The 20,600-nt window shown below is 41.2% G+C and overlaps 1 protein-coding gene and 1 non-coding gene across 2 annotated transcripts in view; one reads left to right on the top strand and one right to left on the bottom strand.

Annotated features, from left to right (window-relative positions):
- Positions 1–268: 268 nt before the first annotated feature.
- The window catches only part of SMURF1 (SMAD specific E3 ubiquitin protein ligase 1), a 78,398-nt gene continuing 58,066 nt past the window's right edge, over positions 269–20,600 (top strand). The window contains exon 1 of the mRNA XM_040455643.1: positions 269–476. Within this exon, the coding sequence (XP_040311577.1) occupies positions 389–476 (88 nt within the window). The 5' untranslated portion in view covers positions 269–388. The remainder of the gene's footprint in view (positions 477–20,600) is intronic.
- LOC121017865 (U6 spliceosomal RNA) lies at positions 9,536–9,642 on the bottom strand. Its single transcript, XR_005784933.1, has one exon. It is a non-coding gene; the product is annotated as a U6 spliceosomal RNA (small nuclear RNA).

Raw genomic sequence — 20,600 nt, 5'->3', positions numbered from 1 at the left:
CAAAAATCAAGAAGCAGTATATATGGTGGTTGAAAACATAGGTTTTGAAGCTGGATTGCCTGGGTTCAAATCCTGAATAGCTGTGTGACCTCGGGCAAGTTACTCAGTCTCTCTGATGCCTCACTTTCCTTGTGTATAACATGGGGATAACAATAGTGCTTACAAATTTATTGCCACGATTAAATGACTAGCAGGTAAGGTATTTACAACAGTATATAAATATTACTAGTTATTAGTAGTAATAGTTATTTGCAATTTGATTTTTTTTTCCTCTGAGAAAGATTGGATTGGTCTTTTTATAGATTATATACTCTGTGTAATTAATTGTAGCATCCCAGGCCTATAAGTGCATGAAGACTCTCAGAGCAGAATTTTCACTGGGATAAAAATGTCTATCTTTCAGAGAACTTCGGTGCTTTGCCCTAGAGCTGTCTGGTTTTACCTACTCCTTTCTGGGACACAGCTGACTTGGAGAGGTTGGTTGGTGGCGTCATTATTTGTGTGTGTGTAATGGAATATTATGGGAGAGAATGTTATCGTGTGTATCAGGAAAGCGCTTTGGTGACAAGTAACAGAAACGGACTTTGGCTAATTTAAGCATAAGAGAATTTATTGCAAGACTGTTGGGGACTCACGAATGGCCAGGAGGCTGGGCACCAAAGGTGAGAAGCCTAAGGTGGCTCAGGTGGCCGGGAGGCACAAAGGCCATCTCCTAGGCTAATGGCCTGGTCTGTGTGTGCATAGGGTCTCTGTCCCTGAGATTTAGGACGTCTACCTCCCAGCCATTCCTGGTCTCATGTAAAGGCCTGTTGGAATAGCAGACATACTGGGAATGGTTAAATGCCTGGCTCTGAGGGTCAGAGTGCATTGTGGAACAACTGTGTAATGGAATGCATTGTGGCCCTTAAACATAAAGGGTATTTAATGACATGGAAACTGGTTCACGCTTTTTTTTATAAAGCGAAAAAGCAGGTAGCAAAACTGTATGTGTGGGATCGTTATATTTAAAAACTTGATGAAGGAGCTTCTGTTATTCTTACTTGACAGACAGGCACAGAACTGTTGCCTAGTTGGCCCATGGTCACTCGGCCAGTGAGTAGAAGAGGTCGGACTTGAATCTGTAAGTCCGGCCCACAGCTGGGCCCTTGGGCACTTCATCGCTCGCTCTCCGACCTACACAGAAAGGCTCCACGTGACAACAGGAATTGAAGTTAGAGCTAGGTGGTGAGATTATGGTGCGCTTTTATTGTTTACTCTGATTTCTGATGAGCATCCGTCACTTCTATAGTGACCCAAATGATTAAGTTATTGTAAAAATGGAAAGTTTTGCAGTACTTTTCTTCCAGCTGAAAAGTTGCGTCCAGGTGTATCCACTGCAAATTGCTTTTTCTATGCAACAAGAGACCCTGATTATCACCTCCATCAATACGTGGGTTTTCCTGAACTTGTATATGTCCTGCAGTGATCATTGACCATTAATTGGACAGGTGATTAGCATCATCAAAACCAGAAAAATGTTCCTGGGCTTTTAAACTCTGTGGCTCCTGCAATTTCAGGATTACATCAAAGCATTGATAAAATAGTTTGTGTTTTAAATGGGAGATTCAAATCTGTGAAGCTTTTTAAGTAAGATTTGTGTTTGTCACGTCTTGGCACGAGTTTCTCGTTTGTAGTCTAGTTATGAAAAGACTCTGGTTTCCATATGTATTTTTAAAATACTCTGAGTCATGGCTCCAAATGAGTAATAGACATTATATCTGTATTAGATTTCTGCTGTGTCATACCTCCATGTGAAGCCAGTGCCTTCTTTGAGTGCTTGCAACAGCCAACACGGAATTTGGCCAAATGGTATTCATTTCACATAGTCTTCCTGGTGCTTTTTTATTTTCAGAAATTACTGTTTGGGAATGCAAATGTATGTTTGATTTCACAGGTTGCTTAGGGAAAGGGCCCATGTGTGTGTGCACGCGGGCCCATATGTACATGGCGCTGTGAGTGGCGTGTGCACACTGATTGCGAGACGCGCCGTTACAGGTGCCCCTCGATGAGCAAAATGCTGAGAGTCAAACAGTGACGTGGCTTTCTTATGATCTGACATTTTTATTTTACAGTCTCGAACAGGTAGCTCATTGAAATATAGATTTTTATCGTGTAGTGTTCTTGTGCGTTATCATTAAAGAGAAAAAGCAGGAGAGATGAAAGGATTCCTAAGGTATCTTCATATTCAGTGTCCATCTCTCCTCAACCGTTTGGCACAGAATCACCGATATTTGTATATTTCCACGTGCTGTGCCATAGTGTTGACACTGACACTTTTTCAGAAGGATGGGCTATTCTTAGCTCCCCAAGTTTTAGAAACCACTTTATTGAGATACAACTCACATTTCATACAGTTTACCCATCCAGTGGGTTTTGGTGTGTTACATTAGTAATTTTTACAAATTGTGGTAAAATATCTAACAATTTACCATTTTAACCGTTTTTAACTATACAATTCAGTGGCATTAACTACATTCATAATGTCACCACTGTGTATTTACAAACTTTTTTTTTAATCATCCCAAACAGAAGCTCTGTGACCATGAAGTCATAACTGCTCATCTCCACTTTTCTCAGCTTCGTGGTAACCTCTCATTTACTTCCTCAATGCATTTGCCTGCTGTAGATATTTCGTAAAAGTGGGATCATACAGGGGCACCTGCGCGGCTCAGTCGGTTAAGCGTCTGTCTCTTGGTTTCGGCTCAGGTCGTGATTTCGTAGTTCTTGGGATTGAGCCCCACATTGGGCTCCGTGCTGACAGTGCAGATCCTGCCTGCAATTCTCTCTCCCTCTCTCTCTGTCCCTTCCCTGCTCGTGCATATGTGCACTCATGCGCTCTCAAAATGAATGGACTTAAAAAAATAGTGGAATCATATAGTATTTTGTCTTTTTGTGTCTGGCTTCTTTCAACTTAGCATAATGTTCAAGGTTCATTCATGTCTGTGTGTCAGAGTTTCCTTCCATGGTATGACTGAATACCACTTCATTGCACGGGTATGCTGTAATTCGTTAATCCGTTAATCAGTTGATAGATACCTGGGCTCTTTCCACCTTCTGGCTATTGTGAATAATGCTCCAGTGAACATGGGTGTACAAGTATGTATTTGAGCCCCCGCTAACAATTCCTTTGGGTATATACCCAGGAGTGTAATTGCTGGGTCATATGATAGTTCTGTGTTTACCTTGTTGTCTAAGTTTTACTACTGGTGCTTTTTTTTTTAATGTTTTAATTTTTTAAAATATTTATTTAGCACATGTATGAGCGAGGGAGGGGCAGAGAGAGAGGGAGAGAGAGAACCCCAAGCCGGCTCCACACCCAGCAAGGAGCCCATCACTGGGCTTGATTCCACGAACCAGGAGATCATGGCCTGAGCTGAAATCAAGAGTGGGATGCTTGGGGCCCCTGGGAGGCTCAGTCAGTTAAGCGTCTGACTTCGGCTCAGGTCATGATCTCACAGTTTGTGGGTTCGAGCCCTGCATCGGGCTCTGTGCTGACAGTTCAGAGCCTGGAGCCTGCTTTGGGTTCTGTGTCTCCCTTGCTCTCTGCTCCTCCCCCACTCACATCCTGTCTCTCTTTTCTTCAAAAATAGATAAACATTTTAAAAAATTAAAAAAAAAAAAGAGTGGGACGTTCAACCCACTGAGCCACCCAGGCACCCCTAGTGCTGGTACTTTTGATCGCCACACGCATCCAGGCAATGACAACTGTATCCCAACAGTCACTGGCTGATTGTAAGATGCATCTTGATTTCAGAGATGTTAATATGTAGGCCTTAGAATTGATGAAATATTTATATGTTGATATTCCATAAAGCTGGATACTTTTAAGGAAGTGGTGGGTCAACATGCCTATACTAGAAGATTCTCATCTGAGGATATTCTTAAAAATCGTTTGTAAAAAATACAAGTTCTCCATTATAAAGGAATATAGGTGGTTTGTATGATATTTGGGGCAAAACCCAGAAAAACATGAAGGGAAAAAATAACCTGCCCATTCTTTCTTTCTCTCAGAAATACTGATACTAATCTTTTACTCTGATTTTGTTTCTCAGTTACTTTTCTAGGCGTACGTGTTTTAGTTTATATTCTTTATCTTTAGGATCCCTGACAAAAGTAATATATATTCAATTTTATAGAATATTTTTATTTTTTTAATGTTTATTTTAAAGAGAGAGAGACAGAGCATGAGCAGGGAAGGGGCAGAGAGAGAGGGAGACACAGAATCCGAAACACGCTCTGAGCTGTCAGCACGGAGCCCGACACAGGGCTCAAACTCATGAACTATGAGATCATGTCCCGAACTCGGATGCTTAACCAACTGAGCCACCCAGGCACCCCAGGGTATATTCAATTTTAAAGTTACAGTATTACTTGGTATAGAAAGTGAAAGTTACTTGCTGTTCCCCTACCCCCTGCTCCCGCCCCATTAACCCATAAGATAATTTGGTATAGGAGTTTGAAATGTGAGCCTACAGGGGCGCCCAGGGTGGCTCAGTCCATTAAGCATACGACTTCAGTTCAAGTCATGATCTCACGGTTTGTGGGTTCAAGCCCTGCATCAGGCTCTGTGCTGACAGCTCAGAGCTGGAGAATGCTTCAGGTTCTGTGTCTCCCTCTCTCTCTGCCCCTCCCCTGCTAGTGTTCTGTCTCTCTGTCTCTCAGCAATAAATAAATGTTAAAAAAAAATTTTTTTAAGTAAAAAAAAAATGAGCCTACAGATTTTGTTCTGTGCCTGTATCAACATTTCTTACTATCATTGTTATTATATTCTATTGTCATGGGATTGTATGAACACTGTTTTCGAATGTTTTTCAGATTAGAAACAGATCTACTGTGTGTATAAGGAGATCGAACAATGTCATTTTCTTTCATCCTTAATTAAAATTTTTGGTCTTAAAAATTGAATACCTGCATTTGGTAATAAATAAAATGGTAAAGTAGTACCGAAGAGATTAGGTTGAAAAATTGACAATACCTTTTCCTTCCTTTGTCCACGCCCCTGAGTTTCCATCTTTAGTTCCTTTGGTAACTCCAGATAATACAAATATACTTCTCAGTGTTTACTTAATTTTGCAGAATGCTGTGACTCTGCTGTGAGAACTTCCAGGTTTGTGTAGATTCTGCTTGAAGATAGCTGCCATCTGTAGTTTTAATTTTTCCATCACTGCCCCCTGCCCACTTTTGTTTGTAAGTATCGCACCTGCACATCAGACCAGCACATAGTCTCTGCTCTCAGTGAATTTCTACCAGACCGTTTACTCCCTAGTCCTTGTTTTCTTTAATCACTGAATCCAGAAATTTATCCCCACCCCACCCCCCACCACCGCCATACAGCATGCCTTTGTTATAATATTGATTTGGCTACAGTAGATAAATTCTCTTTCAGAACTCCTAAGAGACAAATGTATGGGATGTTAGTACTACGTACAAATAACAGAAAAATATTATTTATTTTTATTTTTATTTTTATTTTTTAACATTTATTCATTCTTTTGAGAGACAGAGAGAGACAGTATGAGTGGGGGAAGGCCAGAGAGACAGGGAGACACAGAATCCGAAGCAGGCTCCAGGCCCTGAGCTGTCAGCACAGAGCCTGACATGGGGCTCGAACCCACCAACTGTGAGATCGTGACCTGAGCTGAAGTCGGACGCTGAACAGACTGAGTCACCAAGGTGCCCCTAAAGAACAGAAAAATATTGAGATGACTCCATTAAAATGTTAGTGACATTTTAGAATAAGATATAAAAATTTCAAGTTTCTGTTTATAGAAAATCATATTTTGCCTGTATTTTGTGCAGAGTATAGATTTAAATGGGATCAAAATTCATAATCCTAGTATGCTCCTATAAAAGGAGCCAACTTATGGTTCCTTATCTTTTTTATTTCAAATCCACACCATAATATATGTATTTTTATTTCCCTACCCTCTCCAGTATCCTACTAAAATAGTCTTTTAAGCTTGTCTAGACATGGGAATGCAAACTAAGAAAAACGAAGTTACTGTATATTTTTGTATATATTATTTTCCTCCTTTGATGTAAAATTAAAATGTTTGGATCTTCAGATGTGGAGTTCACACTTCTAATGCAAAAATTGATTGCACGTCATACAATAAATATATCTATTGCATTTCAGCTTGAAATTTAATTGTGCATGTCTCCTGCAGTGTATTTAAAAATTTTTTTAAATATTAAATATTATTTATTTTTGAGAGAGAGACAGAGTGTGAGTGGGGGAGAGGCAGATAGAGAGGGAGACACAGAATCTGAAGCAGGATCCAGGCTCTGAGCTGTCAGCACAGAGCCTGCTGTGGGGCTCAAGTCACAAACCTCGAGATCATGACCTGAGCCAAAGTCAGATGCCCAGCCCACTGAGCCACCCTGGCGCCCCTCCTGTAGTGTATTTATTTGCATGTTTAAGCCTCTACACAAGTATGAGCCAGGAACATAGTATCCCACTATTTAAGTTAGTGGAAATGGCACGTTAACATTGCTGGAACATTCTTACCATGACTGCCCCTTCCCCCGCCCCCAATTTCTTTAGGACGTAATAGTAGCATTGCTCGTCAAGAATCAGGTTCATTGGTAACTTTTCAGAAGATTGAACTGAGTTCTAACATGAAAATAAATGGCAGAAAAATTAGAGTGCAGTTAAAATTTGGTTACCTCTTCATCTAATTGCTTAAAAAAAATTTTTTTTTAATGTTTAATTTTGAGAGAGAGAGAGAGACAGAGTGTGAGCCGGGGAGGGGCAGAGAGAGAGAGAGGGAGACACAGAATCTGAAGCAGGCTCCAAGCTCTGAGCTGTCAGCACAGAGCCGAACTCAGGGCTCAAACTCACAAACCGTGAGATCATGACCCAAGCTGAAGTTGGACGCTTAACCAACTGAGCCACCCAGGTGCCCCATAATTATTTTTTTTAGTCTCAAAATCACTTTACTGGGGTGCCTGGGTGGCTCAGTTCATTAAGCGTCCGACTTCAGCTCGGGTCATGATCTCATGATTTGTGAGTTCAAGCCCCGCATCTGGCTCTGTGTTGGCAGTGTGGAGCCAGCTTGGGATTCTCTCTCTCTCTCTCTCTCTCTCTCTCTCAGCCTCTCCTCTGCTTGAACTTTCTGCTCTCAAGATAAATAAATAAACTTAAAATCACTTTACTAAGTAAAGATTTCTTTGGCCTGCCAGATTTATCTCTAGCCATAGTTTCTTGGATTTGGATTTGAAATTTGGTGAGTATTATCTTGTGTCTGTCTTTGATTCTGAATATTCTTGTTGCTTCACAGAGTCTATCTACATTTCCTCTCTCCTTCAGTCCACATCGTGCAGTCTTCCTTGTCTAATCTTTGAGTTTGGTCTGTTTGATCATTGATAGAATGTCCCGTATTAACTTATAAACTATTAGTGGGAGCTAATGATTGTCTTCTAACAAAGATCTAAAACTTATTCAGATAAATGTGCTTCTTTTCATGCATTCCCCAAGAAGGCTGGAGATTATATATATATGTTTCTATAATGTTTAGCTCAGAATTTGGAACTGTATTTTTATTTATTTAGTTTTATTTAATTTTTCTTTTTTATTTTGAGGGAGTCCAAGAGAGCGTGAGCAGAGGAGGGGCAGAGAGAGGGAGAATCCCAACCAGGCTCTGCGCTGTCAGCACAAAGCCCGACTTGGGGCTCGAACTCATGATCCGTGAGATCATGACCTGAGCCCAAATCAAGAGTCCGAGGCTTAACTGACTGAACCACCCAGGTGCCCTGTCACTGCATTTTTAAATTGAGGTGCTGGTTGCTCTCTTTCTTACTAGATGAAGTGCAACATCTTTCCGGCACCAAATTCACAGATTTCCTGCTATCTGGCTTGTTAACCTCGGTGTATTTTAAGTGAACGTTTGAGTACGTTAACCTTAAAAATAAAACTGTTGTTTTACCAGCAAAAATAGGTTTATTTGGTAATAACAGAGAATTGCATTTCAGGACAAACAAGCTACAATAAAGCCATAGGCCAGTCCAACAAAGGACAAGAAGGTTATTTTATGGAGAAGAAGGAGGAAGTTGAGAGGAAGTCCAGTGGAGAAAGGCAGGAGTTCGGGGTGACAATTTCTCATGGGCCGAGTTGCTGGGATGGTCCGTTTCTTGTAGGAGATGCAATGCACATTTCAGTATCGGGGCCTGGAATCCACGATTCTTTCCTGTCAAGGATTCTTCTGTTAACGGTCTGTAATTGACATTGAGTGGTGTCCCTCTAGCCTCCTCTTCTGGCATCCTGAATCCACTTTCGTGGGATTTCCCTTCATTAATTTTCACAAGTATTTATAAACTTAGTTGTTAATAATGACCCAGGACTGATTGTTAAAAATACAAGGCAGAGACTCGTTTAGTTTCAAGCATCGTTTGTTTCAGTCCCTCAGAAACCATTCTGGTTCAGTTGTTACAGCCCACGTGTTCACCATGTACTTTTCCCCCTTTGGTGTTAGTTAACCCACATGCCTGAATAGCTCTGGACTTCGTAAAAACAGACTGTTCACGCTGAAGAGATTAACCCGACAATTTTAAGATAGATCTTAATTGCATATGTTTAGAAAGAGAATAACATGCTGGTGGTATTTAAGGTTAAAAATCTTCAGAGAGTCCTATCTCTATGCTGTCCATCCCACCTTTGTGATGATTTTCTGGTTTAGTATTTTTCTAAATAATTTCTAAGCTTATTGGTAATAGAACAAAAAATAAGCCATTGGTGCAGATGCCGATCTAGTTGATAAACCACAGGTGGGTACTGTCTTAAAAATATATACATGTGTAACAGCTTTATTGAGATATAATTCATGTGCCTTTAAAAGTATACAATTCAGGGGCTTTTATTATATTCACAGTGGTGCGTAACCATCACCATGTCTTGTTTTAGACCAATTTTTTGAAGATTTCTTTCCTTCTTCCCTCCCTTCTTTCTTTCTTTCTTTCCTTCCTTCCTTCCTTCCTTCCTTCCTTCCTTCCTTCCTTCCTTCCTTCCTTCCTTCCTTCCTTTCTCTTTACAGACGGAAGGAGAGAGTTTGCAAGTAGGGGAGAGGGCAGAGGGAGAGAAAGAATCTTAAGCAGTCTCCTTGTTCAACACGATCCTGATTGTGGGCTCGATCCCATGATACTGGGGTCATGACCTGGGCCCAAATCAAGAGTTAGACACTCAATCGACTGAGCCACCCAGGGCCCCCCCAACCTTTAAGTTTTAATTTTAATCACCTGGTGCTCACTCCTTAATCCCGATCCCCTATTTCACTCGTCCCCCCACCCGCCTCCCCTCTGGTAGCCATCAGTACTCAATAAATAGTTAAGGGTCTTTCTTGGTTTGTCTCTCTCTTTTCTCCCCCCTTTGCTCGTTTGTTTTGTTTCTTAAATTCCACGTATGAGTGAAATCCTATGGTATTTGTCTCTCTCTGACTGACTTATTTCACTTACTTAGCATTATACTCTCTAGTTCCATCCATGTCATTGCAAATGGCAAGAAAACAATGTAGAAACCTTCACAGGTGTGTGTGTCATCCTTGTGCAGGGGCCATGCTAATCTTCTGTGTATCATTCCAGTTTTAGTATATGTGCTGCGGAAGTGAGCACGAGCATTTTCATGGCCTAAAAAGAACTCTGTACTCACCGGCAGTCACTCCCCATATCCCCTCTCCCCAGCCCCTGTAATCACTAATCCGCTTTCTGTCTGTACGGGCATTGTCTGTTTTGGACGTTTCATAACGATGGAGTCATACAATATGTCATTTTTTCTTTCACTTTAGGGAAGTTTTCAAGATCACCCATTCCTTTTTATTGTTGAATAACAGAGTAATATTCCACTGTGTGGGTATGCCGTATTTTCTTAGTTCATTCATCACTTGATGGGCATTTGATTTGTTTCACTTTTGGGCTATTGTAAGTAATGCTGGTGATAAAAATTCATGCACACGTTTTTATGTAGACCTACATGTTTTCAGGTCTCTTGGGAATATACCTAAGTGGGGAAATTGCTAGGTCATATGCTACTCTGTGTTCAGCATTTTGATGAACTGCCAAACTATTTTCCCAAGTGGCTGAAACGTTTTACGGTCCCACCAGTAAAGCTTAAGTGTTCTGATTTCTCCACATTTTCGCCAGTACTTGGTATTGTCATTTTTATTTTAGTTATCCTAATGGGTGTGAAGTAGTTAGTGTCTGTGGTTTTGATCTATATTTCTCTAATGGCTACTGATGTTGAGCATCTTTTCATGTACTTACTGACCATTTGTATGTTTTCTTTTGAGAAAAGTCTTCAAATCCTTTGCCCATTTTGTTTTTTTTTTAAATTTTTTTCAACGTGTTTTATTTATTTTTGGGACAGAGAGAGACAGAGCATGAATGGGGGAGGGGCAGAGAGAGAGGGAGACACAGAATCGGAAACAGGCTCCAGGCTCCGAGCCATCAGCCCAGAGCCTGATGCGGGGCTCGAACTCAACGGACCGCGAGATCGTGACCTGGCTGAAGCCGGACGCTTAACCGACTGCGCCACCCAGGCGCCCCTCCTTTGCCCATTTTGAAATTGGTTGTCTTTTTATTACTGATTTTTAGGAGTTTTAAAAACATTTTTATTGAAATAATCAATGTTATATTAGCTTCCAGTGTACAGCATATTGAGTCAATAATTCTGTATGTTATTCAGTGCTCACCACAATAAGTAAAGTCCCCATCTGTCACCAAACAGCATTATTACAATATTATTGACTATATTCTCTCCTGTACTTTTCATCTCTGTGACTTATTTATAGCTGGAAGTTCATACCTCTTAATCCCCTTTATCTGTAAATAGATATCTTTACATCTATTTTTTATTTTTATTTTTTTTTTAGTTTATTTATTTATTTTGAGAGAGACAGCATGAGTGGGGAAGGGGTAGAGAGAGAGAGAGAGAGAGAGAGAGAGAGAGAGAGAATCCCAAGCAGGCTCCACTCTGCCAGCACAGAGCCTGATGTAGGGCTCAAACTCACAAAGCCGTGAGATCATGATTTGAGCCGAAATCAAGAGTTGGATGCTTAACTGAGCTCCCCAAGCATCCCTCTTAACATCTATTTATATCTACATAGATAAGAGAGGCTTTTTAAATATATTCCATATACAAGTCCCTTATCAGACATTTTCCAATAGTTTTGAAGTATTCTGTGGATTGTCTTTTTACTTGATAGTGTCTTCTGAAAGGCAAAACTTTTTAATTTTGATCAAGTACAATTCATGTATTACTTCTTTTGTCACTTACACTTTTGGCATCATATCTAATAAGCAACCATTGCCAAACCCAAGATTGTAAAGATTCAGTCCTATTCTCTTTTTGTAAGAGTTTTATAGAGTTTTTTTCATGTTTATTGTGAGAGAGAGTGCGCGAGCATGTGCCAAGTGGGGGAGGGGCAGAGAGCAAGGAAGAGGGAGAATCCCCAGTAGGCTCTGAGCTGTCAGCACAGAGCCCACCCAACACAGGGCTCTACCCCGTGAACCATGAGATCATGGCCTGAGCCAAAATCAAGAGTCTGATGCTCAACCTACTAAGCCACCCAGGCACCCCAAGAGAGTTTTATAGTTTTAACTCTTACATTAACTTTGGATTATCTACTTTGAATTAATTATTATGTACAGTGTGAGGTAAGGCTCCAGCTTCATTCTTTTGCATGTGGATATCCAGTTGTCTCAGCACCATCTGTCGAAAAGACTGTTCTCTCGTTAACTTATGTTGGCACTCTTGTCCACAACCAGGTGACATAAATGTAAGGATTTATTTGTGGACTTCAGTTCTCTTCCATTGACCTATGTATGTTCAGCCTTACATCAGTCCCACATCAGCTTGGTTATCATAGCTTGGTTGTGAGTTTTGAAATTGGTAAGTGTGAATCTCCAAGTTTGTTCTTTTTTTTTTTTTTCTTCAAGATTGTTTTGGCTTCTGGGTCCATTGAATTTCCATGCAAATTTTAGGATCAGCTTGTCAATTTATGCAAAAAAACCCCCACCAAAACCAGATGGAATTTTGATAGGGATTGCATTGGGTAGATGCTATCTTATTTTAAATCGTCTACCACATCTTTACGATTGATTACATTCAGCTTCTGGAACAGTTATTGGGAGTATCCATTGAAGATTTATATCTTGATGGATAAACCAGTGCATATCCCAAACTGGCACTACCTATATATTGACCTCCTTCCTTGGTTTCATTATTTGAAATGTGTATGTGGCATGCTCTGGCCAGGGTATTTGCTTAGCAGGTTTTTTCAAAACTCTTTCCACTAATGTTTTGAGATGAGTGAAAATGTGATAAAATGAAGACAAGGAAAATCTGTGAGAACCCAGATTCTTAAGGATCTTAGCTGTATATTAGGATGGTGTGAAAGGCATTGGTTATGAGTGTATATGATGTTGTGGCTTCTTCTTCCCCTCCCCCACCCTGTCTTGAGGAAGGAATTGTCTCAGGAAACAGAAAAGCACGTTGTAAGCAACTTAGGTATTTTCCTTCTTGAGTTAGTTCAGTCCAACATTGTTTTTGTTTGTTTGTTTGTTTGTTTTACTATGCATAAGGTTACTGTGTACTAGTTGCTGCAGGGGGAGGAAATCGAAATAAGACCTCCCTAGACTATTTAAACAGCCTCCAGATGGGTTAGTCTTCCCTCTTCCTGCCTCTTCCCATCCATTCCTTCTCATTTTCTACTCCAGTACCAGAGTTTATAGCTTCCTAAAAAAGCCAGTCTGATCCTGTTTGGCTCCTCATTGCCCACAGGGTAAAGTCCAAATTCTTGAGCAGTTGCTGGTGAGACCTTTTCTAGTGTGGCCCAGACCTTTTCTAGTGTGGCCCAGCCCTTTCTCTGCCTCCTAAACCAACATCCCATAGAAGCACACCCTTGTCCCTGAATGTATCAGCCTCTCCAACATGTCCTCGTACATGTAGAATGACCTCTCTCTGTGTCTCCTGCTTGGCAGGGGCTGGCCCCTCTTTCATCTTCCTACAGCAGGGTCTGCACAACCTTTTTCACATTATACATGTCTTTGCTGCTGCCAAAGATGAGAGGCGGAGACTCAATCACCTCTATTTCTCCAGTGGCACAGGGCTTGGCCAAAGCAATTCTTAAATGTTATTTTAATTTTTTGTAATATTTAATTATTTTTGAGAGAGAGAGAGAAAGAGAAAGAGCCTGAGTGGGGCAGGGCAAAGAGACAGGGAGACACAGAATCTGAAGCAGGCTCTAGGCTCTGAGCTGTCAGCATAGAGCCCTAGAGTTCTAGCCCCTGAACTGTGAGATTGTGACCTGAGCCGAAGTCGGATGCTTAACCAACTGAGCCACCCAGGCGCTCCTTAAATGTTATTTTAAATGAATGAGGTAGAGTAAACTGCTCAAAGGACCTTATAATCTTAATGGACAGGGAAGATGTTCAAAGGGTTGAAAATCCCTAATACATGGCTGGATGGAAAACTGTATTATGCAGTTAAGTTTATCTGCAGTTTCTCTTGACCAGATATGGTACAGACATGAATCTGTCCAATTTTAATCAGTCACAAAGCTTATTAGTGTTCAGTACACTTTTTTTTTTTTAATGTTTTTAATGTTTATTTTTGGGAGAGAGAGACAGGGTGCCAGCGGGGGAGGGGCAGAGAGAGCGAAAGGGAGACACAGAATCCGAAGCAGGTTCCAGGCTCCCAGCTGTCAGCACAGAGCCCGACACGGGCTCGAACCCAGGAACCGTGAGATCATGACCTGAGCTGAAGTCAGATGCTTAACCGACTGAGCCACCCAGGCGCCCCTGCTCAGTGCACTTCCTAGGTGCACTGTGTCATTTTCTGTTGCTGTCCTTTGTTCCATATAGCTCCAGGCAGAGTATTTGTGAATAGGGGGCTGATGTGTGGTGACATGGGACAGAAATATGCATCAGTTAGTGATGAAAACAAGGAAGTGGAGTGTTCTGTGTTATAGGCCCAGTCATAAAATGTCAGAGTTCTAAGAATTATTCCCTTTACATTGTAAGACCACCTGGCATACTGTGTTTTATGATCTCTCTGCCTCTTTCTTTGGTTAGCATGTTCATAGATGTCCTTCTAATGCAACTGCTTTTTGTAATGTCCATAAGGTATTCTTTTGGAATTAAAATATTATAAGTTTCCCTTTCCCAACCTCCATTTCTTTACTATAAATAAGGCAATTATCTGTTATATTTTATTTTTTTAATGTTTTATTTGTTTTGAGAGCGAGCTCCTGCACACGTGCAGGGGAGGGGCAGAGAGAGAGAGAGAGAGAGAGAGAGAATCCCAAACAGGCTGCATGTTGTCAGCACGGAGTCTGATGTGGGGCTTGAATTCACAAACCATGAGATCATGACCTGAGCCAAAATCAAGAGTTGGACACTTAACCACTTAACCGACTGGGCCACCCAGGTGCCCCCATTTGCAACTTTTCTAATAAAAATTTCGTATGTAACATTTTATGGGTAATGATCATGACCTCTGGTTATTTAAAGATGTGAATTTTTTTATGTTTTATCACAAGAAGCTAGCTAATGGAGATTTTTTTTTTTCAGAATTCCTGTGCCATCTTTTTCTATTACTTTTACTGTATTTTATTTAGTTTGATTGGAAGCATAGCGTTTTGAATGGCGTGTGTTGAAAATATTAAGCCAAATTGGTTGGGATACTCTTTGGACATTGATGTACTCAACAAAAGATACTTTCAATATTCTGTTACTGTTCTTCTTAATGACTTTTGAGAAATTGTAAAAATGCAGTTTAAATTAGAGTTAGTAGGTATTGATTTTTTTTATTTTTTAAAGTTTTTTTTTTAAGTTTATTTGTTTATTTTGAGAGAGAGCACAAGTGGAGTAGGGGCAGAGAGGGAGAGAGAACTGAACCCCAAGCAGGCTCCATGCTATCATCGCAGAACCCGATGCAGGGCTCGAACTCAAAGAACTCAAAAACTGTGAGATCATTCCCTGAGGTGAGATCAAGAGCCGGTCACTTAACCGATTGAGCCACCAGGCACCCCTGATTTCTTAATCTTAATGTGATTACCTACTGGTGGGTCCTCTGCCCACTTTTACAGTATGGGATATCAAGCCCCAGAAAGTAACTAAATTCTAATTTTCAGCTATGACTCCACTGTGCCCTTTACATTAGAAAAATAGAGAAATAATTAAAAAAATTTTTTAATGTTTATTCATTTTTGAGAGACAGAGAGAGACAGAGCATGAACGGGGAAGAGGCAGAGAGAGGGAGACACAGAATCCAAAGCAGGCACCAGGCTCTGATCTGTTGGCACAGAGCCCGATGCGGGGCTCGAACTCACAAACTGCAAGATCATGACCTGAGCCAAAGTTGGACGCTTAACCAACTGAGCGAGCCACCCAGGCGCCCCGAGAAATAATTTCTAAATTTCCTTTTAAGTACTGCTTCAGCTGGATTCCACAGATTTTGATGCATTAATTAAAATTTTTTCTTTCCGTTCTAAATATTTTTTTAGCCCCTCCCTTAAGATGTTCCCTTTCATCCATGAATTATTTATAAGTGTGGTGTTTACTATTCATGTGTTTGGAGGTTTTCCTGTTACCTTTTGTATTGCTTTGTAGTTTAATTCTGTTATGATCAGAGAACCTAATTCTACAATTTCAATTCTTTTACATTTGTTAAGATTTTTTTAATGAATGTTCCATGTGTGTTGAAAAGAAGGTGACACTGCTGTGGTTGTGTGGAGTGCTCGATGAATGTCTGCTCGATACAGTTAGTGGAGGGTGCTCAGTCCTCTTGTGTCCTTGCTGACCTTCTGTCTGTCAGTTCTGTCGATTACTGGGAGAAGTGCTGAAGTCTCCAGCTGTAATTTTGGATTTTTCTATTTTTCTTTTCACTTCTGTCAGGTTTTACTCGATGTGTCTTGAAGCTCTGGTGTCAGATGCATACACATTTAGGACTGTTCTGCCTTGTTGGCAAATTAACCATCTTTTCCTTATGGAATGTCCTTCTTTATCCCCCATGGTTTTCCTTGTTCTGAAGTCCACTTTGTCCAATATTAATGGAGCCACTCCAGCTTTCTTATCATTAGTGTTTGCATGGTCTATCTTTTCCCCCATGTGAGTGGCAATTCCTCGTTCTTTGTATGCTGACTAATTTTGGATTACATCCTGAACATTTTGAATGTTATGCTATGAGGCTCTGCGTCTTGTTTAAATCCTATGGTGAATGTTGATGTATTTGTTTTAGCAGGCGTTGACCTGGTTGGATTCAGGGTGTGTGTTCCAAACGGCTTTCTGTGGGTTGTGGTTTCAGTGTCTCAGTTCTGTGTTCATAACCTTTGCAGTGCTATTTGTATCTCACCTGTCTGTAGCCCACAAGTGACCACCTGGAGCTTGGCCAGTGGTTTACCCCATAGTTCAAGGGCACTAGACATTTGTATTTGAAAGTTGTCACTAGTAGTCCAGAGTCAAGGCTTGAGATTTTCTTGGCCATCCAGCTAATACAAACCTGGGCTGCGCAGAATTCTTACTCCCAGCCTGCTGCCTTTTGAGGGCCGGCCCAAACTGAGATACTGTTCACCTGGACCCCATCCTTGGCAGTTAACAGATTCCAGCCCTCATCCCCCAAGTCCTAAAAGGGCAACCTTTTAGCAAATAACTGAAGGGCAAGATGCAGCCGGACTTCTTGGTTCTCTCTGGGTCAAGTACTGACTTGAATTAGGGTTCAGTACATCCTCCCTACCTTGTTAGCTATTTGGTGCTTTTAGGAACATGCTTGTCATATTCTCGCAGCTTTTACTGTTTTCAGCAGATCGACTTACCTCATCCGCTGTTACCAGGGGCTGAAAAATACTGATGGTTTTTAGTATTTTTCCAGTTTGTGAATTAGATACCGGTTGTTATGGGTTGCATTTTGACCCTCCAAAATTCATAATATTTAAAGTCCTCAGTCCCTGCTGTACCTCAAAAGGTGGCTTCCAATTTTGGGGCACCTGGGTGGCTCAGTCAGGTAAGCGTCCGACTTCAGCTCAGGTCGTGATCTCGCGGTTTGTGAGTTTGAGCCCCGCGTCGGGCTTTGTGCTGACAGCTCAGAGCCTGGAGCCTGCTTCAGATTCTGTGTTTTCCTCCATCTGCTCCTTCCCTGCTTGTGTGCGCGCGCGCGCTCTCTCTCTTTCTCTCTCTCTCTCTCTCTCAAAAATAAAAAAAAGAAACATAAAAAAAATGGTGTCTTCCCATTTGGAAATAGGTTCATCACAGATGCAAGGTGAAAGGGAGTCAGGTAGGCCCCTAATCCAATTATGACTGGTATCCTTATCAAATGGGGAAATTTGGACGCGATGAGCACAAAGGGAGAATGCCATGTGAGCATGAAGGTAGAGACCAGGAGTTGCGTCGGTCATCCAAGGAACACGAGAGAGAGCCAGCAAACCCCCAGACGCCAGGAGAGAGGCGTCCAACAGATTCTCCTTCACGGCCCTCAGAAGGAGGCGACCCTGCAGGCACCTTGATCTGGGATTTCCAGTCTCCAGAAATGTGAGCTAAATTTTCTGTTGTTGAAGCCCCCAGCACCTGGTACTTTGTCACGGCAGCTTTGGCAAACTGATGAAGAGACAGTCCTTTCTCTAAGCTGAGATCTTTAAGAAAATATCTTCTTTTTAGGTCCTGAAGTTTAAGCGAGCTTTTTGTGCTATGATGGAATATTTATGTTCATGAAAAATCCTGTATCCTGCAAATCATGCACTAAAAACAGTGTCTTGGTGGTTCAGTCAGTTAAGCGCCCGACTCTTGATTTTGGCTCAGGTCAGGATCTCATAGTCATGGAATTGATTCCTGCATTGGGCTCGCGCTGGGTGCGCAGCCTGCTTAAGATTCTCTTTTTCCCTCTCCCTCGGTCCCTCCTCCCGCTTAGGCGTGCAAGTGTGCGCATGCGCACGCACGCTCTCAAGAGAAAGTGTCTTACAAGACGAGTAAGGAAGGTTGTGGCAGATCTCTCAAGATGTATGCTGCTTAGTAATTACTAGCAAAAGCATAATTGGTACCTCAGTTGATTACCTGGACCATAGGCAGAGGTTGCTAAAATGGATACTAAAAGTATACAAAAATAGCAAAGTGGAAATTCTAGCAATGCTTGAATTGGTGCATGGATAGTGGGTGTCTGACGATGCAAACACCAGTGGAGTTCGGAGCCAGTGGCACCGCCCTCACAGGGAGCGTTGACAGGAACCAATGCCACAGCCCAGCTGAGTGAGACCTTGGCCTGGCTGTGGCCGCACCCCTCTGGGGAGTGAGGCCCCGGTGCAGGCTCCCGTTCGCAGCTTGCTTAAACTACAACTTGTTGGTAAGGCAAGTTAGGTTTTTGCTTTTTTTTTTTTTTTTTTTTTTTTTTTTTCTTGCCTGAGATTTCACGTAATTCCATTCCCTCCCCTTCTTTGCTTTGGAAACTCACAAATGAATCGGCGACGCTTCCATGCTGTGATGATGTCATTCCCACTTACCAATCAAACATGAGGTCATCTGTGTTACAGAAACTCGCAGCAGAACAGATGGTATTTGAATTGAATTCCCCTTTGTATTCTCCAAATTCACCTGTTAGTGTCCTGTGCAGCTGCCGAGGTTAACGTGACTTAAACGACACGAATTTAGTCAGAGCTATAAGTATTTTAAAAATGAGTTGTGGAGGGGCGCCTGGGTGGCCCAATCAGTTAAGCATCCGACTTCGGCTCAGGTTTTTATCTCAGGGTTTGTGAGTTCAAGCCCCACGGCGGGCTCTGTGCTGACAAGCTGGGAGCCTGGAGCCTGCTTCAGATTCTGTGTCTCCCTTTCTCTCTGCCCACCCCTGCGCTCTCGCTCGCTCGCTCGCTCTCTCTCTCAAAAATAAACACTAAAAAAATTTTTTTTTAAAAAGAGTTGTGGAGTTACTTAAAAATTGATAAGTATTGCCCTCAACTTGTTAAGTTTTAACATTTTCAATTAATAGGAGATATTCTCTTTATGATCTACAAAGCTACTCGTTGTTATAAGAGGGAATATTTATGAATTTAAAAAATTATTGTAATTTATTATTCCATCACTATTTTATTTAATTGATGTGTGTGCGTACAGAAGATGGGGGTTCCAACAACTGATGAGAGATCCTGCAAGCTTTCCATGTAACTTATGCTCACTTTCAACCTCTAGATGAATTTTTAGTTTGGTCTGATTTGTAGTTCTAGTATTTTTAATTTGCTGTCCTGAAATATTTAAGGTTACTTTTAGGTAACAACTACTGGACTGTAATTTTGAGATATATGTAATTTCAAACAGCTTTCTTCAATTATTTTTCATCTCATGCATATCAACTGGGCTATTAATGAAACCCACAATTTGACTTTTGTTATCTGTTATTTTTGAAAATTCACATTAATGTGTTACAATGTAGAAAGACTATCAAAGCTTTAATATTTTGCCTGCAAAGCTTTCATTTCAGCAGATTATTTATAATCATTTCATAATTGAAAAATTGGCTTATCTCAATTTAACCTAGGGTTATGTACTTGGCTTTTTTTTTTTTTTTTAAGTGTATTTGTTTATTTTGAGAGAGAGGGAGGGAACATGAGTGGAGGAGGGCAGAGAGAGAGGGAGAGAGAGAATCCCAAGCAGGCTCTGCGCTGTCTGTGGAGCCTGACATGGGGCTCAAACTCATGAACCATGATGTCATGACCTGAACCTGAACAGAGACTCAACTGACTGAGCCACCCAGGCGCCCCCATTTAATTGAAATATACATACAGCAGAGTGTACATATAGGACAATATATTTTAGAATTTGTTTTAAATGAAGACCATGTCTTCAAGAGTAGTCCTTTACATGAGGAGAAGAGAAGTCAAATTGTGCTTAGCTTGGCATAAAATGATTTTTTGCATGAGAATTTTAGGAACGAAATGACAAAAACTCTTCAAAATTTGGGTGCCTTTTTTGTAGGGCTCTGGTGATTTGGGCAATAATTTAATGTTGTTATAGGGTATTTGCTTTGTTGTATTTTATTGGATTTGGGGGAGTGAATTCCAGGGAAATCTTTGTTTTCCGGGACGAAACACAATACATCTTTGTGGTGGTAGGACTGTCTGCATTCTGTCCTAATTGCTAGAGCTAGAGCTGAGAGCAGAGAGGAGGTTGGCTTTGCAGTGAGAGGAAAGGAAATTTGACAGTATTGAGAATGCCAGATTGAAGGCAGCTTTAAATTTGATTAATTCGTAATTCATTTTGGGAAATGTTTTCTGAATATAGGGGTTTCCGAGATTAACAAAACTGCTTATAATTCTGGAAGTAGGAAGGAACAGCGAGTAACGGCGTATATTTTTAGTGTGTAGCTTCCATTCCCCCCCTCACCTTTTTTTTTTTTTTTTATGTTTGTTTATTTTTCAGAGAGAGAGAGGGAGAGAGAGCACAAGCTGGGGAGGGGCAGAAAGAGAGGGGGACAGAGGATCCAAAGTGCATTCAAGCTGACAGCAGAGAGCCTGATGTGGGGTTTGAACCTCCGAACTGTAAGATTATGACCTGAGCTGAAATCAGACACTTAACTGACTGAGCCACCCAACCCC

This window comes from Herpailurus yagouaroundi, unplaced genomic scaffold (assembly GCF_014898765.1).
Source record: "Herpailurus yagouaroundi ecotype Mexico unplaced genomic scaffold, PumYag 216, whole genome shotgun sequence".
NCBI lineage: Eukaryota > Metazoa > Chordata > Mammalia > Carnivora > Felidae > Herpailurus > Herpailurus yagouaroundi.
This window is presented reverse-complemented; position numbering and strand designations above follow the sequence as displayed.